This window comes from Diadema antillarum, unplaced genomic scaffold, assembly GCF_040938485.1.
Source record: "Diadema antillarum isolate AM-2024a unplaced genomic scaffold, OU_Dant_1.0 seq00000127_RagTag, whole genome shotgun sequence".
Lineage (NCBI taxonomy): Eukaryota > Metazoa > Echinodermata > Echinoidea > Diadematoida > Diadematidae > Diadema > Diadema antillarum.
Window position 1 is genome coordinate 432,867 of NW_027271206.1, and position 25,790 is coordinate 458,656.

The window sequence follows — 25,790 nt, forward strand, 5'->3', positions numbered from 1 at the left end:
GGAAAGTAGACCTATATAGAGCACTTTTATCTTTATTTTTTCTGATTGATTGATTAATGATCGTTGTCTCATTCACTCTATTGTCCATAAAAAAATTGCGTTCTTTTTGATATTGCAAGACATGTACATAGAAATACACAAAAGTACACCAAAAGACATCAAGAAAATAAATCAATGGATGGGTTTCCTGTCAATATGTGTATTGAATTTGTGTATTCTTTTTTAGCATGTGGAATAAATTGAATTAAACTGAATATCCCACGCACAGACACACACCATACACAACACACACACACATACACACATACACACATACACACACACACACATACACATATACACACATACACACACACACAGTTTACAGAAAGGCTGCCAATAATATCTATTAGTTTATTCTTTTGTTGCTGTTCGAATTGCGGGTTTTTGTTGTTATTGTTATCATCATTTACACGAGTTTGTTCGCAAAAACCGATAAGTCCATTTGTGCCAAATGGAGATATTTGGGATTAAAGGTCAAGAAAAATAAAGAGAATAATAAGAAAATGTTTGCTTCTTTTGACCATAACTTCAAAAATGTACCTTTATTTGTAGTGACCAATATATCATTTAAAAGGTATTATTTTGTACTTTATGACAGAGACCGTACTTCAAAATCTTCAAAAATGGACTTATCGGTTTTTGCGAACAAACTCTTCATATTATTATTATTATTATTATTATTATTATTATTATCATCATCATCATCATCATCATCATCATTATTGTTGTTGTTGTTGTTGATGTTGTTGTTGCCAACCAATCCAGACCTGCTTGAGTGTTTGAAAGTTCGAAAATTTATTGTTCAATAACCCATTATTCTATGGGTATCATATAGTCCAATGTAAAAACGTATTTCACATTATCAATTCAATATAATACAATTATTACTTTTAAAGATATACAAAATGTAACGTAAAATGAGTGAATTATGCTTGATGAAAAGAAAAAAAGAAAGTGTGCAGAAACATATAATATATGTGACCATGCACCACAAAACAAACAAAAACTTGCTCCCCTTGATTTTACGTAAGGACTCAAAACAGGTGAAACGGGTCAACTAAGTCAATCTTGAGTTTTTCATATCATTCATTTCATTCTGAAAGAGCTATCTTTCTTCTACAATATTCTTTAGTTTGGGACAAAAACACGAATGGGAAAGGGTGTTTTCAGCAGTTTTCCTACAACCCCGTTTTGAGGAAGAGTATAAGAATGATCAGGTTTGTATTAGAGATACCTGTTCATATCTTGAGTCGTTTGTACACTCTTCATTTTCAAGTCTAATAACTTTTGAAAAGATAATGCTACTGTGTAGTGAGTTGGCAGTAATCATGGACAGAATGTGTTGAGAGAACATGCTCAATTTCAGCTTAATCTGATAATCCCTTCATTGTTGTTGCTCCGGTGGTTGACATCCTGTGTTTTGGCCCTTTCATCGCACATCTAGCGCAGCTTGGTGAAGGATTAAACGCTTGAATAAACCCTGTACTTCAGAGTCTCTTTTCTCAGTTCACACTTTTCCAGAGTGGGTACTTTCTTTCCAGTATTTAGGTAGGTTAGTGGAGTCCATTTGAATTAAGTTATACATCATTTAAAAGCTTAGAGTCTGCTCTTTTAGAATCTGCCCCTAACTAAAAATCCATGTCTGGCGACTTTTTGTTAGTTTTGTGATGCAGGGTCACATATATCATTACACGCGAAAACAGTGAGCAAAAAAAAAAAAAAAAGGGGGGGCAAATACGACGAGAGAGAGAGAGAGAGAGAGAGAGAGAGAGAGAGGGAGAGAGAGGGGGAGATAATGGAGGTGAAAGCAGGAAGAGTGAGAAAGATGCACAAAACTTATTACAAAGTACATCTTTTATACAAATTAGCAATAATAAAAGAAATAAGAGAGACACAACTGAGGAAAAGGGAAAATGAAAAATGCAAAAATGTAAGGAAATACATACATACATACATACATTTTACATACATATACATACACACATACATAATTATACATACATAATATTATAATCAAATATATAAGTGAACAAAGAATAAAGGGAATACTGTGGAGAGGAAAACGAGAGGAGAAATTGACAGGAAGAGTTTTAGAGTGAGACAAGCAACAAATTAATTGAAAAGAAGGCACACGCAGCCTGTAAAAAAGGGACAAAAAAGATGATCTAAACATCATGTGTCATTATATGACTACAAAACTTGGTTAAATTAGAAAGGACTGTCTTCTTTTCACAATTGAATGATTGATCCGTCTTCGTAGTATGTGGGTATGATCATTATCTTTTTTACTTGTATTCTCTGTTCATCAAAGAGGCTTCATTGAAAAAAAAATGTGATGAAATTCATCACCAAAGATTTTTCTAACCTCATTGCAATGGGTACAAAATTGTTCATTTCTATAAGAATTTGATTATAATCTTCCTGAAACAATTGACGATCTGTGATTAGCACAATGGAATTAGTATAATTTTTTTTCCTTCGAATCATTCAAAGTTGGATGAATGTACACATTTCTCAAAATGAAGCTCCTTTGAAGTGAAAACCCGACATTCTCCTCTATACATCGCTACGCCACTCTTGTTCATACAAACGGGTAATGTAATGTAATCTGGTGCTAACTAATTTTGAAGCCAGCTAGGGTGAGATTTGATGCCTGGTTGTTTCATATTTCCTTGAGACCTGCGGTTGTCAAGTATCTTTTTTTTTCTCTCTTTTTTATACTATATAGTACTCTAAATGACCCCCAACATGGAATTCTCTCGACTCACAGATAAAAGATATTATTGAAAACTGTACAAAACATGTTCTATCTTTGACATAGGACCCTAACTGTGAACAAACTTAAACCAAACATTAACATCCGAAGGCTCACGTTCTTTTTTTTTAACCCTATCTCTATCTATTTCACCATAAACCATGTAATTTTGAGTGCGTTTATACAATCTAAGCAGTTCCTCACAAATACAATATCCCCCAAAAGATGTGTCAACTTCGGCGAAGTCTTACCCCAGATTTCACTGCCGTACCAACGTAGAGCAATAAATAGGCATGATCAAATGTTCAAATAGCTCTAGTTTACGTCAATCGAAAGGAGAAGAGCCAAAAATTTGCTTTTCATCGAGTATAACAACGCTCTTCTGGCTTGAGATATTTGTTTATTTATATAGCTTTCTTCCTTTTGTTAATGTTATTATGATTGAACGTTGTTCCTAAAAATAGACATAATCATCGCAGACATAGAATTTCATCATCCCCGAATAATTATGAGAGCATTACAGGAGCTGCTCTAGCTTTCCCATTGGAATAAATACAACATGCTATTAATAATTGGTTATTCTTATTAGTTGTAATGATAAGATATTGCCACAATTGGTAATAATAGGTAGAGCATCATTAATATTACAGCAGATGGCCACTAAAAGTACTGTATGATTGACATAGAGAGAGAGAGAGAGAGAGAGAGAGAGAGCCCTGATACTTCCAGTGTACATGTAGTTGTCTTGATTTTTGAGAGACTACCTGGGGGGTGTTTCATAAAGCTGTTCGTAAAGTTACGAACAACTTACGAGCGACTGGTGATCAGTTGCGATGTGCTATACTTACTAGAATTTGAATAATTCACCACAAGAACTGATCACCAGTCGCTCGTAAGTCGTTCGTAACTTTACGAACAACTTTATGAAACAGGGCCCTGGTCCCCTATTTCTTCAGTCAAGTTCAATTTCATGTATAGTGATTATCTCTTTAACTAATGATATACCAAAGAGCTTTTCCCCAATAAGTGGTAGAGAGGAGAAAAATCTCTTTGTAATGATATGTAGAGAGAGATTTTTCTCACTAATACTCACTGAAATGCGTACTACCCTCGACTTTTCCTGTACCTGCTGCGCGCGCGTTTCCGTATTCTTTCTTGGACCAATGTGTGTATTGTCAATCTACGAACGTACCCGTGCGTACGCACGATACGCTGGTGGGATTACTTTTCATTAGCGTTTTTTCCTTTTCAACTGGTTCTGCTATTGCTGGTTCTTCTTGCATCCAAACGGGAATGGTGAAAGACTCAAGAGTCAAGATGGTTACAAACAGTTACGTCGAAAATATTGCAGCATCTCTAGTAAGAGAATATCTGAGCAGGAAGGTGAGTCTGTGTTGCACTATTTCATCATATTTTGGGAGATCTGTGTGTGGAATTGTGTTGCTATGGTGCGTTGACGCTGCACATAAATGTATCAGTCCCACCTACTCATAACTGTGTAGGTAGCTACTGTACTGTTTCCAGTAGTGAGTAAACTTTTTTAGTAAGGACAAGGACAAGGTAATGTACAGTGTAAGTCTACGTCTAAGTCAGTACTCAGCAAAGTCCAATTCTGGATATGATGCTAAGGATAAAACTTGAGTATGTGATGCCGGTGTGATGCAAATATTTACATGGTCATGGTGCGAGTAAAAAAAAAATTTAAAATTTAAAAAAACTCCAGTGTGGAGCTAGCAGTAGCAGTAGCATGCAGAGATGCGAGTCCTGAAAACGCACCGCCCAGGGCAGAGTGATGTGGCGGTGTAACCGCAGCAGCGACCCCATACGGACAAATACGTACCGTAAAGGGGTCGCACAGCAAGGCCTATCCTGTCACGGAAGCACCTGATATGGCTTAGCATTTACGTGACCAGAGACCAAAATACAGGGTTTTATACTGAAATTAGTAGCCTTACTCTTAGATAAGATACTTACAATCACAGCAGGCGAAGTCGATTTACAATATGATCTGTTTTGAGAGCCCTGTGAAAGAGTTTATCCGAGGGTTTTAAAGTCCTACCGCATTTCGTATTGTGGTACGACTTACACAGCGCATGCGCGAATATGGATAAAACGTAGCACATACTATAATACGCAATGTATGCGTGTGGAAAATAACCCGGACGGCTCGCTGAGATCTGAAATGAATATTCATGAGATGTAACAAAAAAGAACGCATGCTGGGCGCTGATTTACTATCGGGCCTACCGGCACTTATTAATTTCGTTTTTAAAGCACATTTTGAATGTGTGGTTCATTATTTATTTGCAATAAAGGAAGTGCACACATAATGAACATCTGGAGATATGACGGATTAAGAAAATAACAGGTGATTTTCATGATAGAGGGTATGTTTGTTTCTTTGTTTGTTTCTTTATTTGTTTGTTTTTTAACAGTCTGCAGGGGCAATGTCCCAGATGTCTCATCTATAAATCAAGTTTCCTTTCACACTGTAAAATGTTGTACATTCACAATGGGCTCCACTCACAAGCTCTGCTTCTTGGGGACTCATATTCATTTTTGCTTCATGTTTATTATCTGCTGTGATTTGATTTGAATACACTTCTGTTACATACATGTCTTGTCTATTTTCAATGTTTCAGGATTGTTTGATTATTTATTAAAGAGACCTTTCTTTTTTCAAAGAATTCCACCGTATGGGAATCCTTTCCTGTCTTTTTCTTTCGGGCATGTCACTTGCTGTTTGATTGTGTGTGTGTGTCTGCACGCATGTGTGTTTAATGATTATTTGTGTGTAACAAGTTGGATGAACTGGAAGCTAAATTTCTATGTACTGTGATATACAGATCAATAAAGTTGACTCTGAGTAGTCCTTCATTTTCTTCATTCATTCATTCATTCATTCATAGCAATGGGACAAGAAGTGTCTTCCGAAATTTTTATATCAGAATGTCATTATTTCCTTTTTTTTTAAATCTGATTTTATCATTTTTGCAGTGTTCTCCTGGATTTTTTTTTTCATTCTCATGAAATATAGATAAAGTTTTAGACTGGCTTTCATCTTAAAGGTATGATGGATTGGTTAATGAAAAACTAGAAAGTAACCCTTTCAGATCCATCCATATGGTCATGGGGATTGTATTCCACTGCTCCCTATGTCATTTTCAAAACATTTAGTGTCTTTTTTTTTGCACTATTATCGACACTATATCTAATAACACTATACACTCAATTATAGCTTCATATTGATATTGTTATTTATACATACGAGTGTGTGATACACCTTTTATGTATTGGTGATGGTAATGTACAAGCATATTCATACACTTATTCTCTTCCTTCTCATTCGCATTAGGAATAAAATAAGCACTAAATTATTATGTCATGTCCCTAGTACTCATTCTCATGATCGTGATACTATATACCTGGGGAGGGAAGGTGACAATAATGCAAGCCTTTCTATTCGTGTTCAATCAATAATCATTTTTCCTTATCTCATAACCATGCTTGCTTTAATTGATCGATATTTTAATATTATTAATATGTCATCAGAACCTGCCTTGCTTGATAAATTATATAAGATTATGATAGTGATATAATGATTATCATTATCATGATTTGAAATATCTAATCATAACTAGTACCCTGTATGGCTTCAGTTTGCTACTTTCACTGTACTTATTGATGCCATTGCATACTCACTTTATCCAAGATTTGGTGATGGAAACCAAAACAAACGCTCTTGCCAAACCCAGTTGGCAATATCATTAAGGTGTCCTTCTGTTTCACTGTGCTTTCCATTATTTCTACCTGCTCCTCTTTAAACTTAATTCCAGCCTCCTCCTCTAATTCCTTGATAGCATCTTTGAACTCCATGATGATGATACTGATAGCCAGCGCTGATAGCTATGAATGGTCCGAGAACTACGAGCAACATTGTACATATGTACATATATGGCAGATGACGTAAACATGAATATTCATTTGCGCATGCCCAGATCAATTTACTTACGTGATATTTTCAAAATGGCGAGCGGCAGTGTCGATAGTGTCGAGTGGGGTTCCAGCAAAGATGATGGCGATTTCTCTTGTTTTCGGAGGTAATGGTGAGTAATACATAGTCGGCTAAAATATTCAACATTATGGTATTACAACATGTGGCTTTTTGTTGCGAATCCATGTGTCGTTTTGAACGGTGAGTTTGTGACAGAATTGTACGCGTCGCAGTACTTCCTAAAAATCGCATGGGATGCTTCGGGGCGCTGTTACTGTGTTACAGCGCCCCGCGACGGGGTTAGTGGCGGTGATGCCTGAGGGCATCTGCAGGGAGTGCATTCCATAGTCTTACTGCTGTTGGCATAAAGGAGTACCTACACTACAGTATAGGGTTTACATCTTTAGTGTAGTGAGTTGTCAGACTCAGAGGTTGGTATTTGGAAGGATGGTAATTCTGCAATCTGGTGTCGGTCATTGGTCATTGGTTTCAGATAGAGTAAATGTCCCAGTTTGCGACCAGGCACCAGTTTGCGGCCACTACAGCATATTTGGTAATAAAATATAACGCTGAACACAGCGACACACTTTTTATACATGTATACCACACATTCACTAACACACTGCCATTCTACAAAATTTAACCGACGACATGGAAAAAAATCTCCAACAAAAATGAAATTTTCTCACTTAAATGATGACATCTCGCATCAAAAACTGCATTTTCGGTACTTCTTCACATTATAGTTAAGGATCAAGGGTCTAAGAAACTGGATATCTTGTCGTTTTCCCGATGTTTGTGGATTTTGAATACATGCCCTCACGTAGAAATAGAACTTTCGCGAGCCAATGTGGGCTGCCATTTTTTTCCGAAAGTGGATGTTACAATAAAAAAAATAACAAAAAAATGAGAAAGGCAACAATAACACCACCATGCCTGTTCACGGTCAGTGGAAGCGCATGAGCCCTTTTCACGTGCTTTCGCAATGGGACTTGGTGCTTACGCAACGTTTGCGAGCCAAATAAAGGTGTTCAGCAGAAGATCGCGGAGCACGCGCATATTGCCGAGGAATTGTACATCAGGCCGTGTACCGGACTACCACGGTCGCGTACCGGCGGACGCTGTACCGGATCGCAGTCGTGGTCATTTTTTACTACAGCGATGGACATTGGTCTTGCGATTTTAACAATATTATAAATTGGTAGGTGGTCAACCTTTATGTTATAACCTGGGTTAAAGCAATTAGCAAGTTTTCGTCTCAGAGTGGAAAAACCCTTATAATGCCGCGAATCAGGACTTTTACTGTAGGTGTCTTTGTTGATCATTGATGGCTATCGGAGATTGTGATTTTGTACATCAATCCATCATTGTCTTGATGGCAGCTTCCCTCCTGGATTGTAGTGTGGCCCAATGCATTTTCTGCAGCATAGCTGTTATGCTCTCTGTGCGCTGGTACACATTCTGCACAAACCTGGCAGCACTCCTCTGGATTGCTTGATGGTAGTTGCATGATGGGGGTTCCAGACAGTTGAGCAGTAGGGCCTATTGGCCAATAGGTTCCAGACAGTTGAGCAGTAGGGCCTATTGGCCAATAGGTTCCAGACAGTTGAGCAGTAGGGCCTATTCCAGGTGGGGCCTGACAAGGGATATGTAAATTATGCCTTTTCTTTGAGGTTTGGGTGGCAGCGTTTAAGGTTTCTCTGGATGAGTCCTAACATTTGGTTGGCTTTCAGGGTGGCATTAGAAATGTGTGTTTTTCAGGAGAGTGTGGATATGAGAGTGAGGTCTAGGTATGGGTTACTATTGATATAATTTTTTTTTTTTTTTTAAATGGCTTATGGGGGTCTAATAACATTTAGGAGTGAAAAAAGAAAGAGAGAGAGGAAAATAAACAAAGCAGTCAGTTGAGAAGGTACAGTATGTACTGTGCAAAATTGTGTAATGTTAACCCTTTTCCTACTGATAATCTTATAAACATTACTGTCCTCTCCTCTCCACAGGGTTGCAAAGGAACGTTGGAAAGAATGGATGCTGAATTGCCCAGGACAGAGGAAAGCATAGGGAACCGGTCACAGCTGGCCAAAGAGGCTCATATAGAAAATATAATGAGGAAAAACAAGGTAAGATACTGTGACGTTTCACAGACTTTTTTGGCATACAGTAGTACCACTCAGCTTGGTCATACATTTGGGATTTTCTTTGCAATCAGTTTAGGTGGTGTACAATGTAGTGGTGAATTTGATTAGATGATATGGGTATGGGATGACTTGAGCAAAATTTAGCGCGGTAAACCATAAATTTGTCATCTAGCCACAGGGTATGTCATACTTCAAAGAATGTGTGGGCCTTCAATTCATTAAACACATGATGTCCATGGTGTAATAGTGCATTTGACTTTAGTGCTTTTTCCATCACCATCATAGTCTGTGGCATTTCCTCACATTCGTGACTAGCAACAATTTATTCTTATAGAAAAAGGTTTACTACACGTAGTAATCACTGGGCATTTTGATCAGGACAGTTACATCGGTGTTGCTTTAAGAACACATGAAATACCTTAATTTGTACACATTTCTTCAGTAATTCGTGCAGACTCAATTTTCAGGGGCTGCAAGTAGTTTGTTTATCAAGCTATTCATTCTTCAAAGATGAACAGTACTGTATTTCTTTCATATCAATCAGTGCATCAGCTCTCAGTTTTTTCGATGTATACTCAGTGCTATTGAGAATTTTATTTTCCAGATTAGCTTGGCTCTGCCCAATCAGTACTCATTTACAGTACATGTTCATCAACTGTATGTTACATCGTACATGAATGTATTTGGCATGTGGAGATACACAAACTTTGCACTGATTATATTCTTAACAAAACAGGATGCTGCAAAACCATTTCGTGCCATGATCGAGGTCATCGTGAAGTTCCTGATAGAGCGGACAATGTCCAACAAGGAAGGGGATAGTAGTATCCCTGAGCAGAAATCATCCACAGAAGACGTTGGGAAGCCAGAGAAGAGGCACTCTAGACCATCCTCAGCCAGATGGAAGGACAGTTCAGATAACCGGAGGAAGAAGGATGATACTGACAGTGCCATTGTCCCTACACAAGGTGAGAACTATATGGTCACTCCTCTTTAACGCCAGAGTTTTTGTCACTGATAATCCTAAATTTTCAATGATGTTTCTTCAGTGACAGATCAAGGTCTCAATGTGTGCACAATTTTGTTTTGCTCACTTCATTTTTGTTTTTCTGTGTGTGTGTGTTATCATGATATTTTTATGTTTTGCAATCTTTGTAGTTGTGAAAATATAATTAAATGTTTTCAGGGATACTAATACTCTAGTACTATGATTTTATCTTGCCATGGAGTAATAGTTTGCATATGAAATGTATGATGTGATTATAGAATGATTTAGTGTAGGCTGAAAGGTAATGATTTCATGAGGCTGTAGTATTATATCATTATGCTACAAATGTAAAAATGCCACGGGCAAACGCTCTGCTGTGGTAGGGCTTGCTTGAATTTGATTCCTACACTATCTACATGTAAATGATCCCTGATGATATTCTGAAAAGAGTTTGCTACATCCAATTTTGTTTTGTCTACCCCCCCCCCCCCCCATAATTTTATTAGACTTTGGCACTGAATGATAACATCAAGACAACATCAGATTTCATGCCAGCGCATAGCTTTGACATTACTGTCATGAAATTGACTGTAATCATGGTCTTTGATTTATTGCTCCTCTCGCCCCCTCCCCCTTTCTTTTCACAGAACTAGGTGGCCTTCCACAGCAGGACCTTGGATCACTGCGACGTGAACCCACCACCGTCGTGACCATTAAAGACCGGCCGAGCGTGAGACGCCCCGAAACCCCAGAGCAAACACCGCAAGACAGCAAACCAACTGTGTCATCAGACAAAGTAGGATCCTCCTCCTCTTCATTGTCCAAGCGAGAGTCGGAGCAGTCGAGTCGGTCCAAGAGACCGGGCAGTGCATCTCGAAACAGAGGACTTGCTGGACCGATTACGAGCAGCCTTGAGGTGGGTCTAGAATGATCACCTCACACATCATGTCTTTGATAGAGTATCGTAATATGGTCTCAAACTTTATTAATGCCATGTCATTAAATCATATTCTCTGGTTACACTGTAAAGCTCAGGAGTACCGTTTTCATTGTTCTGTTTTATTTTTCTTTTTAATGGAAATTGTAAGTCATTCTTCATTGTAAAGAATATGTGACATCAGTGCATTTCAGCATAATTTTGTAGTCTTCTATAGATGTATGTATTTTTAGTTTCTATCTGATATATTTTACAGTGTGAGTCCATTGATTTATTTACATTATATTCCCTTTTGGGTTGTGTGACATGTAATAAGTTTAGTTGCAGCAAAGATCTGTCCTGTAGAAAAGTGGTTTTGTCCCCCCCCCCCCCCCCCCATCTTGAAAATTTCTGTTGTGATTCTTTTTTGTTTTTGTTTTTATTTTTCCATTTGCTTATACATAGGAAACTTTATTATGCTTCATTGATAAGTTGCCTTTAATACAATGTGTGGCAGAGCAATGTTTTGAAAAACGTATAAGATATTACTATGTCTGCATTTTGATAGATTAACAAATATCATGCAGTTATGGACAGTTGGTTTATCTGTACGTTTGGGGTTTTTTTTGTGGTACAAATCTTTGACATGACTTTCAGCCAAGTGACAGGAGGAGAAGCCAGAAGAGTTCCCACGCCTCTGTGTCATCCTCCCTCTCCTCCCCAAACATGACCACGCCCCACCTGGATGCCGGTCTCAATTCCTCGGGGCTCGACCTGTCTCCCTCCAAGAAGAAGATGACGTCCTCGTCCAGCCGTAGCATGCTGAAGAGCTTCGGCTTTGATATCTCGCCGGAGAACACGTCCGACAACCTTGGTCCGAACACCCCCGCATCTGGGGCCAAGACTGTTGGTAGCTCGGACCAGAAGGTTAACGGAGATGGGTTGACGTCGTCTTCGAAAGATGGGCGGTTGCCAAGACACCGCAGGTCGTTTGACGAGGCATTGGATGATACGGAGAAGAACGGTAGACCTGGCTCCAGGAACGCCCACCAGAAAGACAAGTGAGGAGTGGTGTGCACAGCGTTTTGTGAAACTTGTCAGTCACTGACAACTGTTTTAAGCTACTGAAATACTTGCATCTGATTGGATGAGAGCAATTTGTCAGTGAAAATCACGTACAAAACATTTCATGAAATGCCCCCTTGGCATTAGCTGTTCAGATGACTTAATCCTCTATACGAGCGTGGGATTTTTGCATGCTTTGTTTCTTCAGCATTTAGTAATGCCTCCAAGTTCAATGTACAGTCAGTCAACCTTGCTTAAGTCAACCTCGCATAAGTCTAATAATCGCCTAAGTCGAAAGTCTTTGCAAGTCCTCTTTTTTTCATATTCTGTTGATTTTAGTCCCTCATATGTCAAGTTTTCTCTAAGTCGAAGATATTTCTGCAGTTCAATTAGATTTGACTTAGGCAAGGTTGACTGTAGTTGTAAAGTTAGCAAGTCCACTCTCGTGTAGCAATATGACTTAGTCCCACAGGAAGGCTTTGGTGACATGATAGTGATGCGGGGGATTAGGTAATCTCTAATCATTGACGATTAGATTCCAGACATCTGTGGCAATCAATGAAGAAAGCACTCCAGCGTGCACGCCAGTTAGTGAACAAAGCACAATAAGGGTTAGTGATACACTTGATTGCCTAATATGAAGTTTTAATCACTGCATATTTATATAATATTGGATGGCCTTGAGGTTCATACAAGTAAAATATTGGACGAGCTATGCACAAATATTGGACGAGTCCAATATTATGCTTAGCGAGTCCAATATTTCCTTGTATTAACCGAAAATAGGACATCCAGTGTTATCATTATTATCCTACAGAGGATTTTAGCAAAGAATAGTACTACTTTCACCCTTTCTGTCTCTGAGTGCTGTACGGTCTCCTACCGTACTTTATCGTGACCTGGGGTATGGTACGGTACACTCTTCAGTGCAAGCTAATCCACTTCATTCCCAGATAAAACAGTGATCTATGTATTTTGATGTCAAATTTTAACTAATAAGTATACGAAATTTGTTTGTATAAACACAGAATTTTAGAAAAAAAACGATATTTTAGTTCATTCGTGATTGACCAATCACAGACGTTTTTACTTCATATTTCGGGTCATCTCGTATATCTCAGCCAATCACGGTGCAGTTTATAAAAACTTTGGGGAATCCCCTCTTACCGTCCAATATTTAAAATATTGGTCGCCTCGGCAAAAAATATTGGTCGAGTTCAACAAACTTTCTAAGTGGGTCGGAGGTTATGAGGTGTGTCGACAAAATAGCACTTGTATTTGGGCTCTAAAAATCCTCTGTATGGATAATAATTGCTAATATTGGAAGGTGAGTAGCTGTGATATTCAAAGTTCTGGAGATTGACCTGATGAAATGTGAGGCAATAGGGAGTCATTACCTTTTTAGCTAGACATTTGGCCATTGTTCACAATTCCTGCAATAACTTTTTGGAAAAGTTCTGTTAACAACAAAAACTTGAGATTGCATGTCAAATCTATGATGGTGTTTGAGAATCTTCATTGAGGCGCATCAAATAGCTCCCTGTATTCATTGAAAGGAATCTAGACAAGTGAAAGAGATGGACTCTCTTTTTTTGCTGTCTTTGATTTTAGTTATTCATGTTTCCATATAATTGTTGCTTTGTTACTCATTCATCATGTATGTGCCAAAAAATGATAGCCTGACTGGAATATCTGTGAGGAAAATAAATAGGTGTCCTCCACTGTAGTGTGGATGCAGGTTTGATTTCTGTGATGGGGTAACATCACATTGTTTTTTTGAACATACAACGTGACCAAACAGAGCGACACATGAAAAGATGATTGATGGCGATGATCTTTTAAGCTTTCGTTATTGTTCATGCTTTCTATTTTTGTAATTTCAAATTTTTGATTGATAGAAAATCATCCGTCTCGTCAGTGGGCTCCCAAAAGAAGACGTCGAAGGAGGTGTCATCCCTGGGCGACCTTGAGATGGGCGATGTCGATGACCTCGAGGAAGACCTCAGGGACATCCAGCTGGGGTCATACACCCCCAGCACCAGGAAACCCATTGACTCACGACCAATCACGCTGCAGCTAGCCATAGTGAGTTTACATTCACTTTTATATTGGTGGTGTTGTCATTTCATTTCACTCTAATCAGTATGGGCTGGGTAAGCCTGTGTTGGAATCTGTTTGGCTATTTGGACATCTGCCAGCTTAGTTTCACTGCTCATGAACACAGATGTACCAAAAACAAGTTGCACTGCATACGGATTACACAAATCCTGTATTTTCTTTTGTATAACAAAGACTTCCATGCCAACTGCCGAATCATTTCACAAAGTCTGAGATTGCTGGCTTTTGTTTTTCCTGTAGCATACAGAATGGCAATGAAACGGCATGGTATGTCATGGCCAAGTGAGTAGCTGCATGAGGGGTTATTCACAACGTTTTACTGGTGTGTATTTCTAGTCGATAAGCTTTGTAAGCCACTGAACTACACATTCCCCCCTCCGACTCGGTATTTGGGTTGGTTGTTTTTATGGGTTTTTTTTTGTTTTTTTCTAAAAGTTAGATGCATCCCTTGACATACTTTTGTAGGTTGTTATTTGTAAAAATACATAGAGCTGAAAGTTCTCTTTGCTGCGTCTGCTTCATAAAATTCTTGGCTTTTGAAACCACTTAAGTGCTCTCTGCAGTATTTCAGCTTCTGAGGAGAAGGCCGTATAAAGTTACCATACATTAGATAAGTGCACAGTCTTTCTATAGTGAAGGACTTTTATTTTTGGGACTCAAGTGTCGTCTGTGGTTATTTTTCCAATAGGATTAAGAAGAACACATGATTATTTTAGATCAAAACAATGGCACCTAGAAAAATGTGCTCTCCAAGATGAGGATTTCAGTGCAATTGATAATATGAGAGCAAAAGCTTGAAGAGTGTTTGAGGAGAGAAAAGAGGGGTCCTTATTTTTGTATTTTTCACACCCTTACAGCAACTGAAGACACTTCTATTTGGGAGCAGCACGGGATGTTTCAACGATGAGTGGAGACTGCAAGGGTTCGGTTTCAACAGCATCTCTGACATATCATATGGGATTGTGCAACACAAAGTGAGTGAGACATAACATTCTCAGAGGTTGGGGTTTTCAGTTAGTCTGAAATAGTTTTAGATTCATGCTTAATTTACCCACAGCTTATGTGTCAGTGACCAATTTGATTTTACACTCCATCCAAGAAAGTGAGGATTTAATCAATGTATTGCTTTGTTGTTATTGAATAGAAGGGAATCTTTATAATATATTTAATCAACCAGTTCTGAGCTGGTTATCATCATCAAATCTCAGCTCTACTTTTTGTTTTGTTATTGCTGTTTTTCTGCAATTCCCTTTTTTGTGAGAGGCTGCCTACCTATATATTATATGTATAATTCAATCTCTGTGATTTGTGGTTGATGGAGTATGACAGCCCAACAATCGCGATAAGACATACCAAGTCCTCTGAGTAGCACTACCCATAACCATGAAGATGATGCCAGGCATGAGACTGTGAGTAATATTACAATGAAGTTTGAGCTTTTCTTTTCTTTTTTTTCTTTTTTTTTTTTGGTCTTGTTTTTTTTTTAAGGGTGGTCCATGTGGGGTGCTCGCTTCAATCCAGGCCTGCATGCTCCAGAGACTGCTCTTCCCTGAAGGTAATATCCAGATGACTGCTGCCAATTTGAAGCAACTCACCCTGAAGAGGAGAACAGACAGCCTGGTGCAAGCCATCTGTGACATTGTGTGGAGAGCCGGCCAGAAGCAGAGTGCTGCTATTGCTCTGTGAGTCTGCAGACATCTTTGTGACATCTTAAAATTGGCAACTTTTGAATCTTTTGGCATGTTTATGTTACAAGAAAAGAGAAAAGATGCTGACTGTCACAGTTTTTTATATTTTTCTGTCACTTGGGGTATCTTTTAGATTCCAATTCTATTTTACAGGCATTTAATGTGTATGTTGGATTATTCTTTGCCCACTACCATAAGCTGTTATTTTTGTGTAGGCCCCACAGATATTTTCACAAATGAGGAGCTCACAGACATTTTCGCAACATGTTGTTTTCGCGAATTGACACCGATTTTTTAATCTTAATTGCACTATTACGCTAGTGCTTTGCAACATTTTTGTGTTGTGTTAAATTTGCGATCCAGCTGTGATTCACAAAATTCGTGAAAATTAAATCCTCGCAAAAATAACAGCTTGTGCAGTACTTTTCACTATTATGACTGTCATTGCTTTCTACTCAAGATTGACTATGATTGATTTCCTAGTCCCAGATATATCAAACACTATGATTGAGATTTAAAATTGTTTGAAGCATAAACTTACTCGTCTCAAAGGGAGTTGCTTTAAAGAATGTTCATACGTTACAAAACTCATATTTTTTTAATAACCCAATGCAGCCTGTAAACACATCAGTTGTGACCATGAGTCGTCTTTATTGATTCTTACATTACCGTAAGGTTTGTTTTGGTTTGTTTTTAGACCGACGCCTAAAGCTCATTTCCCAGGTGGAGGGAGGTACAAGACTGATGGTGTGACTGAAACGGTAAATTCCAACTAATAATTCCACCTGAGTTCCACTTGTATTCATCTTTTACAAGACACAAATTACAGACTAGTAACATGCAGATAAATGACATTTATTGATAAGCGTTACTCGAACTCACTATAAAGGTTAATTCCTGAAGAGTTATTCATGTAGCCATATTTACAAAACCAATTGAAAGCTAGTGACATGCAGTTAAATAACTATGTTGTACTTGGATAACTGGAAAATGCATGTCAGTAAAAGGCATTGCCGTCTGGCCATTGTGTTTTAAATTTAAACTGGCTTAAAAAGTTGAGACAGAGAATTATTCATGGTGTAATCTTGACAAGACACTAATGAATAGCTTGCTGCATGGATAAAGGTCATTTGTTCTTATGCAAACAAAATATTCTAGTAAAGTGTATGAGGTTTAACTGTAATGTTATTGAAGCTGACAATTCATTTAAAAGTGGATTTTCATCTGTCATGAATAGGGAACATGTAATCTCGTGCAGTTAGAGGAGACTAGTCCGAATGTGCTTGCTACATCTTAAAATGACAACTCAAGATGTAGAAATCGGGATGTCAAATCATGTTTGATATTGCTATAATATGTCAGAGTAGCAATGCCACTGGAAGAAACTGCAGGTGTTCCATTCAGCAAACACTTGCACTTCTCATCCTTCCCTCCCCCCCCCCCCCCCAAAAAAAAGCCAAAACAAAACGAAACAAAAAAATACAGAAACTGAGACTCATTTTCCCCTCAAACTTAACTGCTTTCTTTAGGGGGAGAGAAAAAAAATCACTTTCTGGGAAAGTTGTCAGTGGTGTGCCCATCACATGGACTAAGTAGAGAACAGAACTAATCAACAATGCCTTTGTTCTAAACTGATTGTTTGTTTGTTTGTTTGTTTATTTGCTTGTTTGTTTGTTTTTTAGATCAACCTGAACCTCTTCAAGACAAGAAGTGAGCTCCAGGAGTTTGTCCAAGCCAACATTGGGACTTTCCTGGACAGTAGGGGGCCTGGCTGTATCCTGCTCCTATACTCGGCCCTCTTTTCACGAACCCTGGACATGTAAGTCTCTTTGACCATGAATTTTTACCATGATGTAGAGTCTCTTGCACTATATTTCTTTCAATTCTGTAACCTCTCTTTTCACACTTTTTTTGTCATTTTTTATTCCTCTTTGTGTAACTGTCGCTCAGCATCGTTTGAAACCATGTCGAGAATATACTGCATATAAGCAAATTGCTTGTCGATAACGGTCTCCTCCACCTGCATACCTTAAAGACCTAATAAAATGGTTTAGGCATTTTTTTCTCAATGATGTAATAATATTAAATGTTAAATTCTAAGTAATTCTATGGTTGTGCGGGGATTTTTACTGTTCTGAATTTTGTTCTATATTTGTTAACATAATGGATGCAATTTCCTCGGTTTTGGAAAACTTACTATATTTTCGCCGCATGCGGCGCACTATCACTTCTAAATTGTGATGACGTCTAAGAACGGAGTCGTTCACGACCAGTTCTAGCCGTAGCCAGCGAGCTGGCAAGGCTATGCATGCTAGCGCAGCGCAGCGACAGCCTGCCGGCGGCTGCACTGGCTAGCGCTGCACGGGGGAGCGAGCTAGCGAGCGCATAGCAGGTGCTGTGCTGCGCTATTGTCATTGGCTAAGCCTTTAGACAAAAGAATATTTAATGAACTGTAACGGATTTAATACTGCCAATAATACAGATTACAACTGTGGTACGCTTGGATATCCATTATTTTCGGCAAACTCGTGAAATAGGCCCCACCATTGCGTGTCTGTACTAATAGTAATACTACGGCGACTCGCCTGTTTCAGCCCCACCGTGTAGCGTTCATCTCGGTAGGTAAGCACGGCGGTGGGGCTGCCTTCCACAGTCAATACTCGTGAATGCGGCGAAAATGACTTCATAATATGGCCCTCGACTAATTTAACGGCCAATTTAACCATAAATACAACCCTACCTAACCCTAAACCCTAGGAGGACCTACCCTTGTTTGCTATAAACGCAAGGGTACGGTGCACGCGCACTGCGGTGGGGCCTATTTCACGATAGCCCCACCACCACTGCGTGTCTGTAGCTGTACTTACGGCGACTCGCCTGCTTTATAGGCCTAGACCTACTCGTGAATCCAGCCCCACCGTGGCATTCATCGGTAGATAAGCACAGCGTTTGGGCTTCCTTCCACAGTACTGTATGATTTTTAGCATAAAACAAAAACTACTCGACCAAAATTGACGATCATTCTTGGTATCGTTTTTCTTAGAAAATGGCGCATCTAAATTACTGATGACAAATATTGCAGAAACTGACTATGGGAAACTGGTTAGGCCTTTTTTTTTTTTTTTTTTTAGCCACGACCCACCCTGTAAGTTTAACAACATATCCCCTAACCGTTAGGCATTAGAGTGTAGCCTCTGTACTACTACCAAAGATTCTGCTATTACTACTTACTAGTCTACTAGACCTAGTGCCGTAGTGATAATAGTACTACTACTAGTAGTAGTACTAGTAGACTACTATAACTACTAGTAGACTGCTACTAGATCTACCACTAGACTACTACTAGTAGTTTAACTTGTAAGCGCCGGCCGACGGGCCAGGCCACGGCCGGGACGCTCCCGCTTGCTTGCTGCGGCCGGAGTAGCCCTTCGCAGTTACGGCCGGAGTAGCCGCTCACTTTGTGAGCGAGCTGGGCCTGTTCTTCTAATCTACTTACTAGACAAACAGTTACAACTTACAATGTCAATCATGTAGAATACAGTATATCCTTTCTAACGTTAAACTATATGGGGGCATACCAGACATACCACTCTGTATTTCCCAGGCGATCGTTTCCGTGAGGTCTATTCTCGGGCTTGGTGCCATGTTCATACGCTCTTGCACTGGCAGCGGGGGAGATGCAGCTGGTTCATATCGGTAAGGTGCAGCCCCACGATAACATTCTGGTTCATCGGCTGCCTCTCCCTTCCCATCTTCCCCTTCAACTTCATGTGCCTCCTCTTCTTCTCCGCTATCGTCAGAGCTGCAGTCTTCATCATCATCATCAATGTCGAAGTTTACCCATATAGGGGAAGACATTATGCTCGAGGTACCAGGTATCTGTGCAAGCTAACTTTAATAGTGATAATGTACGTGGTAATAAGTACATGTCGACAGTTAGTGGGTCGACCGGGAGCGCACATCCCGCGGGGCCCGGGCCTGGCCGGGCTAGCTATCGTGTACGCGCGTGTACCAAGCTAGTAATCTGAGTGCTTGTGCTGAGCGGCGTCTGCTAACTGAGCACAACTCCGTGCTTATACGTCATCAATCGGTTCAGGGCTGTTGGTCACGTGACAATCTTTTTCGCAAAAGCTGCAACGGGGTCCTCCAAAAATGTGATATTTGGGGGAGTTTCTAGAAGCGATAAAAACCGGAACGACACTGACAACATATTTACATTGATAATCATGACATATATTTTACATTGCTTTTGCATATTAAAACATTTTGCAAGCATTTTATTAGGTCTTTAAGATGCAATGAATACAGTGCATCTCAAAAAAAAAGAAAAAAGAAAAAGGAATCCAAAGATGGAGGGCTTCTATAATTGTCAGCTATGGAGAGCACAATGATGGTTGCGAGTAAAGGAGAACTCTTCCTCTTTCCATTGGTATTTAGTTATAGCGACAAATGTCATACATGACTGAGCATCTGAACTTTAAAAACAATGACGAATTGCACTTTTTCCAAGGTTTGCGTGTTATTGTGAAGGAACATTGCATGTCTCACTGCATGGAGGAGATTTTTAGCCCCATTGGAACATTGACCATACTGTAAAAGTGGTTTCTTTCGCAGTGGTTTTATTTTCGCGCTTTTCGCGCTTTGAGGTTGAACCGCGAATTTAACATCACACGAAAATGTTTTGAACTCGTCGGTTGTTACAAGCTATCATTACCGACCGCGAATTTAAACACACGCCAAAAAATCGTCACCGATGGAAACCGCGAAAGTTTCTGTACGCGAAAGAAACCACTTTTACAGTATTGTTTTCTTAGCCAGTCAGCACAGATTTCCCGAAACTCCTTGTCATTGAAGAAATATTATTTTGTCACCTTGATGGTGAAGTAGGAGTGTGAAAACTTATGCCTACATGTATGTGGGTTTTCTAATTTAGCATTAAGTCATTGTTTCGTTTTTGTGGGGGTGGCAGGTTTAACTGATTGATAGTGATATTGCTTCGCCAATTATAATTGCATATTAAGAGTTGGTCACATTATTCGACTACACTGTGTAGGTTCTTCGAAGTACTGGCTTCAAACAGGTACATAGCTGAGAAGAGTTTTCCAATGCAGGGCAAGTTTTCAGTAATTTTGTGTCTGAAGTATAATATGACCAAGCACCATAGATGGCAAGATTTTCATAACATTGCTGTGACATTTCTGAAACTTATTTTCTCCTCTGCAGTTTGAATCCCCATTATGATCATTGCTTTCTCGGGAGAGGTTGACATTTACAAATGGTAGTTTGACAGTCATGAATATTGGATTTATTTTCCCTATCATACTCACAATTTATCTTTCTTTCGATCTTTATATCTTTCTCTCTCTGCTTAGGGTGATTGAAGACATGGATGACCCAGGGACCAAATTTCTTGGAGCCCACGGATACTGCACTCAAGTGAGAATCTTGACCTTTTATTTCCAAACGTTTCTTCAATTTCCTGTCAGTTGTGGAAAAGGATGGCGTAATATCTGTTGACAGCTACACGATTGTAAATCAAATATTTCCAACAGGGATTCATACATTGAAAAGGTCTAAAACACATGAATCGCTCACTGTCTATATATCACAGAAAGGCCTCTTTTTTAGTAACACAACATTTTTTAACATTTAAACAACCCCTAGTAACACATCTTTCAACATTTAAGCTACCCCTAGTAACACAACATCTTTTAACATTTAAGCAACCCCTCCCCCCAAAAGAAAAGAGAAACAAAAATCCAAAAGGCATCATACAAACAGTAATTCTAACTCATATATTCCAAATAGTTCTTTTTTTTTGTTTTTTTGTTTTTTGTTTTTTAATGCGCACCAGACCAGTAGTACCTTAGTATGTTTTATGTCCACCAGACCAGTAGTAACTCGTTCTCAGATACCGAATGTAGAACAGAACAGTTAATCCTAGAATGGGGTCAGTGACAAACGAGAACATTGTTAGTGTAGTTGCCATCACTCCAGTTCTGTTGACGTCCTGTGCGTATGTGTTGTGCATGTGTGCTGCAGGAGATGGTCAACCTGATACTGACCGGCAAGGCAGTGTCCAACGTCTTCAATGACGTGGTGGAGCTGGGCTCGGGCAAGGAGATGACCAGGCTGAAAGGACTGAGCGGGAGGAGTGACATTGGCCTCCTGTCCCTCTTTGAGCACTACAAGTCATGCCAGGTATGAACACACCTGCTCTTTGAGCACTAAAAGTCGTGTCAGGTACGAAAAAACCTGCTCTTTGAGCACTAAAAGTCATGCCAGGTATGAACAAACCTGCTCAGTGAGCACTACAAGTCATACTAGGTTTGAATACATCTACTTTTTGTGCACTACAAGTCATGCCAGGTATGAACAAACCTGCTCTTCGAGCACTACAAGTTGTGCCAGGTATGAACACACCTGCTCTGTGAGCACTACAAGTCATGCTGAGTGTGAACAAACCTGCTCTTTGAGCACTTCAAGTCTCGTCAGGTGTGAACACACCTAGCACAACTCCCTGGCTTTTCAGGAGGCTCCCTGAAAACTTCAAGGTCTCTTTTTATGACCTGACATGAGGCACACCACACTGATTTTGGAAGTAAGTTTTATTTGTTGAGATGCATGTCGCACTCGAGTATCTCCCAAATTTCCCAGTGGAGTGTCCTTCCTAGCTGTGATGTGTGGGATGTTGACAACACTGTATAAACCATCACTGCTCCTGCCCCTTCCCCCATGCTGTTGTCTTTGAAATATGATGTATATTTCTGATAGAAAAGTAGAATGCTTATTTCATTTGTGGAACTTGATAATGTATCTCCAAAAAATCATCCAAAAATATTAATCAGTTAGAAATCTTTACTCCATACCCAAGTCTCTCTTAGTTCAACCTTAACCATCTCCAAATTCTCTAGAGCAGATCAAGCTTTTTGCAGTGGCAGCAGCAGAACTATGGAATAATCTCCCCGATGATACACATATCAAACGTGCAAGAATAGTCAATTTGGTTACAGTTCTGAAGACACGTTTATTTTTACAATGAAGTGATCCACCTTCCATTACCTCTCTAGATCTCACTGTTTCAATGATGTTTCCTCATCATGTACGGTATTCATTGTTTGTCTCCTTTACTTTCATCCTTGAAACACAGAGAGATGCCTTTCAGAATATGATATAGGTTTATAGAAATATGGGAATAGATTAAAGGGGACCTCCGAAAGATTTTCAGACTTTTACATTTGAACAGTTATAAATAAGTTATACTGAGTACACAGTTTCAGAATTTATAGTGACTGGGATGAGGAATAATAATGTTTTCAAAATCTATAACAAATTTCAATGAACAAGGACGATGACATGGCAGGTTCACCATAAGAATTCATCACTTGGGGCTCAAGGAAGCAGAACAAAAGGAAAAGGCATGCATAGATTTCACACTTGTGAACTTGTTAAGCAAGCAGTATTGTAATAGAATTACTGTACACTGCTGCAGTTCTGAAATATGTGAGGCTCCTATGTCATCAGCACTGTTCAGTGTAATTTGTTTAAGATTTTTAGATTATTTGTTTCCCTGCTCAAGGGCCACAATAAATTCCACAAGTCTATATGTACATGGAGCTGTTGATTTATGTACTACATGATGTGTAATTATGAAAATCATCTGGAATGCCCCAGTTGTTTTAATTTCAATGATACAATACACGCGTCTGTCTGCTGTCCAGGTGGGGACGTACTACAAGACGCCTCGCTTCCCAATCTGGGTGGTGTGCAGCGAGAGCCACTTCAGCGTCTTCTTCTCCATCAAGAAGGAGCTGGTCAGTGACTGGCGGGCCGAGAGACGCTTTGACCTCTACTACTACGACGGTCTGGCCAACCAGCAAGAGGAGATCAGACTGACCATAGGTATGGAGTGTCCAGTGCAAATATAGAGTGGACTGCACTTTGACTGATTAGCAAATCGATACTGGACACAAATCTTCAAACTTAATACTAAACACAAACCTTCAAATAACATATAACTTGATACTAAAAGTTCACTGAGGTCATCCTTTTTGGTTGTTGTTGCTGTCTGTGTATTTTATTTCATTATTTTGTTTACGTGGCACCTTTCTTTTACTTAGTGATCCTCAAAGCAATCAATGGATGTTATGAGTGTGGTTGCTTGAAGTGATATGGTTGGATTTAGCAGGCGTGTGCCCTAAAGTGGCAACCTACAGAGTACTCACTCCATTCCCTAGCAACCATTTCAGCTAGGTTGCCACTTTGGGGCACACACATGCTAAATCCAACCATATCAATGTTCAGCTCTGTACTGTACATGGATGCACACCCACAAACTAGATACCATACTTTCTACCTGAGCAGAGGGGAGCGGCGTAGACAAAGAATCTTTGCTCAACGACACGAATGTGACCCTGTCCCTGTCAATTATCATTCAAAGTGATCTTGTTGACCACAACACCTCTATAAAGCTTTGTGTGATATCATTGACAACGCCAGACCAAACCATGTGGTATGTGATGAGATGAATGCAAACATGCATACTGAATGTGGTATATAACTATGGGGATAAGGACTGCATTGCTGTTCCTAGAAAGCTCTGAGAAAGTCTTCCTACACTGTTTTCCTTCGTAATCACTGGACGTAATAAATTATCTGATATCTGGGTAGTCCTGCTTAAACTAGGAGGCAACCTAGGCTTTCCATATTACATTGTTTGTTGATGTAATAAAGAATGCTGAACTACTACCACTCTGGTTGCAAAGAATTGTTTCTTTGTTTTTTTGTTTGTTTCCAAATATCAGCCAACATTGAAACGTCAGTATGAACATCAGTTTTGATATGACGTGGAGCCTATGATTCCAACCTGCCAACCTGTTAACCATTATGAGATGTATGATGCTTGATTTTGTTTTGTTTTGTTTTGTCCCCCATTCTCTCCTTCGTTGGTTCTGTCCAGACACCTGCCAGCCATGTCTAACCTCAGACAGTGAGGACCTGGTGCCACCACTAGAGCACTGCATCCGAACAAAGTGAGTCACTTTAGAATGTAATCATTTAGAATTCAGTCATTCAGAATGCATTCATATAGATTGCAATTATTTAGAATTCAGTCACTCAGAATGCAATCATTCAGAATGCAGTTATTTAGAATGCAGATATTCAGAATTCAGTCATTCTGAATGCAGTCCTATAGTCATTCTGAATTTCAGTCACAGTGAGTCACTCAGAATACATTTGTTCAGAATGCAGTCGTTCAGAATGCAATCATTTGGAATGCAGCCATTCAGAATGCAGTCATACAGAATGCTGTCATGTAGAGTGCAATCACTCAGAATACAGATTGAAATTGCAGTCATTGTCCATTATGCAGTAGGTGTAGTACCGGTATATACCTTTACTGGAGGTTGCTGCATCACAGATGTAGTCATCAATGGAATCATAGTGTAAAGCTAAAATGGAAGCCCATTCTGTTGTTTATGAAGCTTAGTAGAAAAATTAAGAGAATTTCTCTCTCCTACATATTTGTGTGTATATACATATTTGTCAATGTATATAGATCTTTTCAATATAAATGCATAGATAAACAGATAGTTATGTTTACATAGAGAAACTGTAATGTGTGTGTGTATGTGTGTTTTGCTTGTATGTGTGAGATGCACTGATGTGATGTGTATTTAGGACATTACCATAACTTATACCTCTGTATTTCTAGGACTTTTTATCATTATTTTTTCATCTTTAGGTGGCCTGAAGCATCAGTTGATTGGAATGGAAGCGAGCCCATCTTATGAGAGTCATGTCACCTGCCTTCACAGCTGAACAGCCCGAGATGTGTTTGAGCACCACTCTTCCAAAGTGGGCATGCATCCTCCTACATGCTTGAAGAACAGATCAGGACAAATGTACTTGGCTCGAATTTCGTCTTTATCCTTTTGCTGCATAGAACCAATGCTGAAGAACTGTAGCTTGGAGGAGGATCAAATTGAACTTTGTCCATGCCTGAAGAATTTTAAAGCCTTCTACGTTTGAGTAATCCTCATCTGGAATAGAATGTTTCTGCAGCTAGGATAGGCCTTTGACAAT

The 25,790-nt window shown here is 39.3% G+C and overlaps 1 protein-coding gene across 1 annotated transcript; it reads left to right on the forward strand.

Annotated features, from left to right (window-relative positions):
- Window positions 1-4,055: 4,055 nt before the first annotated feature.
- LOC139727347 (probable ubiquitin carboxyl-terminal hydrolase MINDY-4) lies at window positions 4,056-25,498 on the forward strand. The gene is made up of 15 exons (XM_071638308.1): window positions 4,056-4,180; window positions 8,792-8,911; window positions 9,666-9,897; window positions 10,565-10,833; window positions 11,491-11,894; window positions 13,797-13,983; window positions 14,874-14,990; window positions 15,505-15,698; window positions 16,402-16,465; window positions 17,387-17,523; window positions 21,077-21,140; window positions 21,747-21,905; window positions 23,426-23,606; window positions 24,664-24,736; window positions 25,450-25,498. Exons 1-15 carry the CDS (start codon window positions 4,091-4,093, stop codon window positions 25,496-25,498), a joined length of 2,340 nt encoding a protein of 779 aa, XP_071494409.1. The 5' UTR covers window positions 4,056-4,090.
- Window positions 25,499-25,790: the final 292 nt, after the last annotated feature.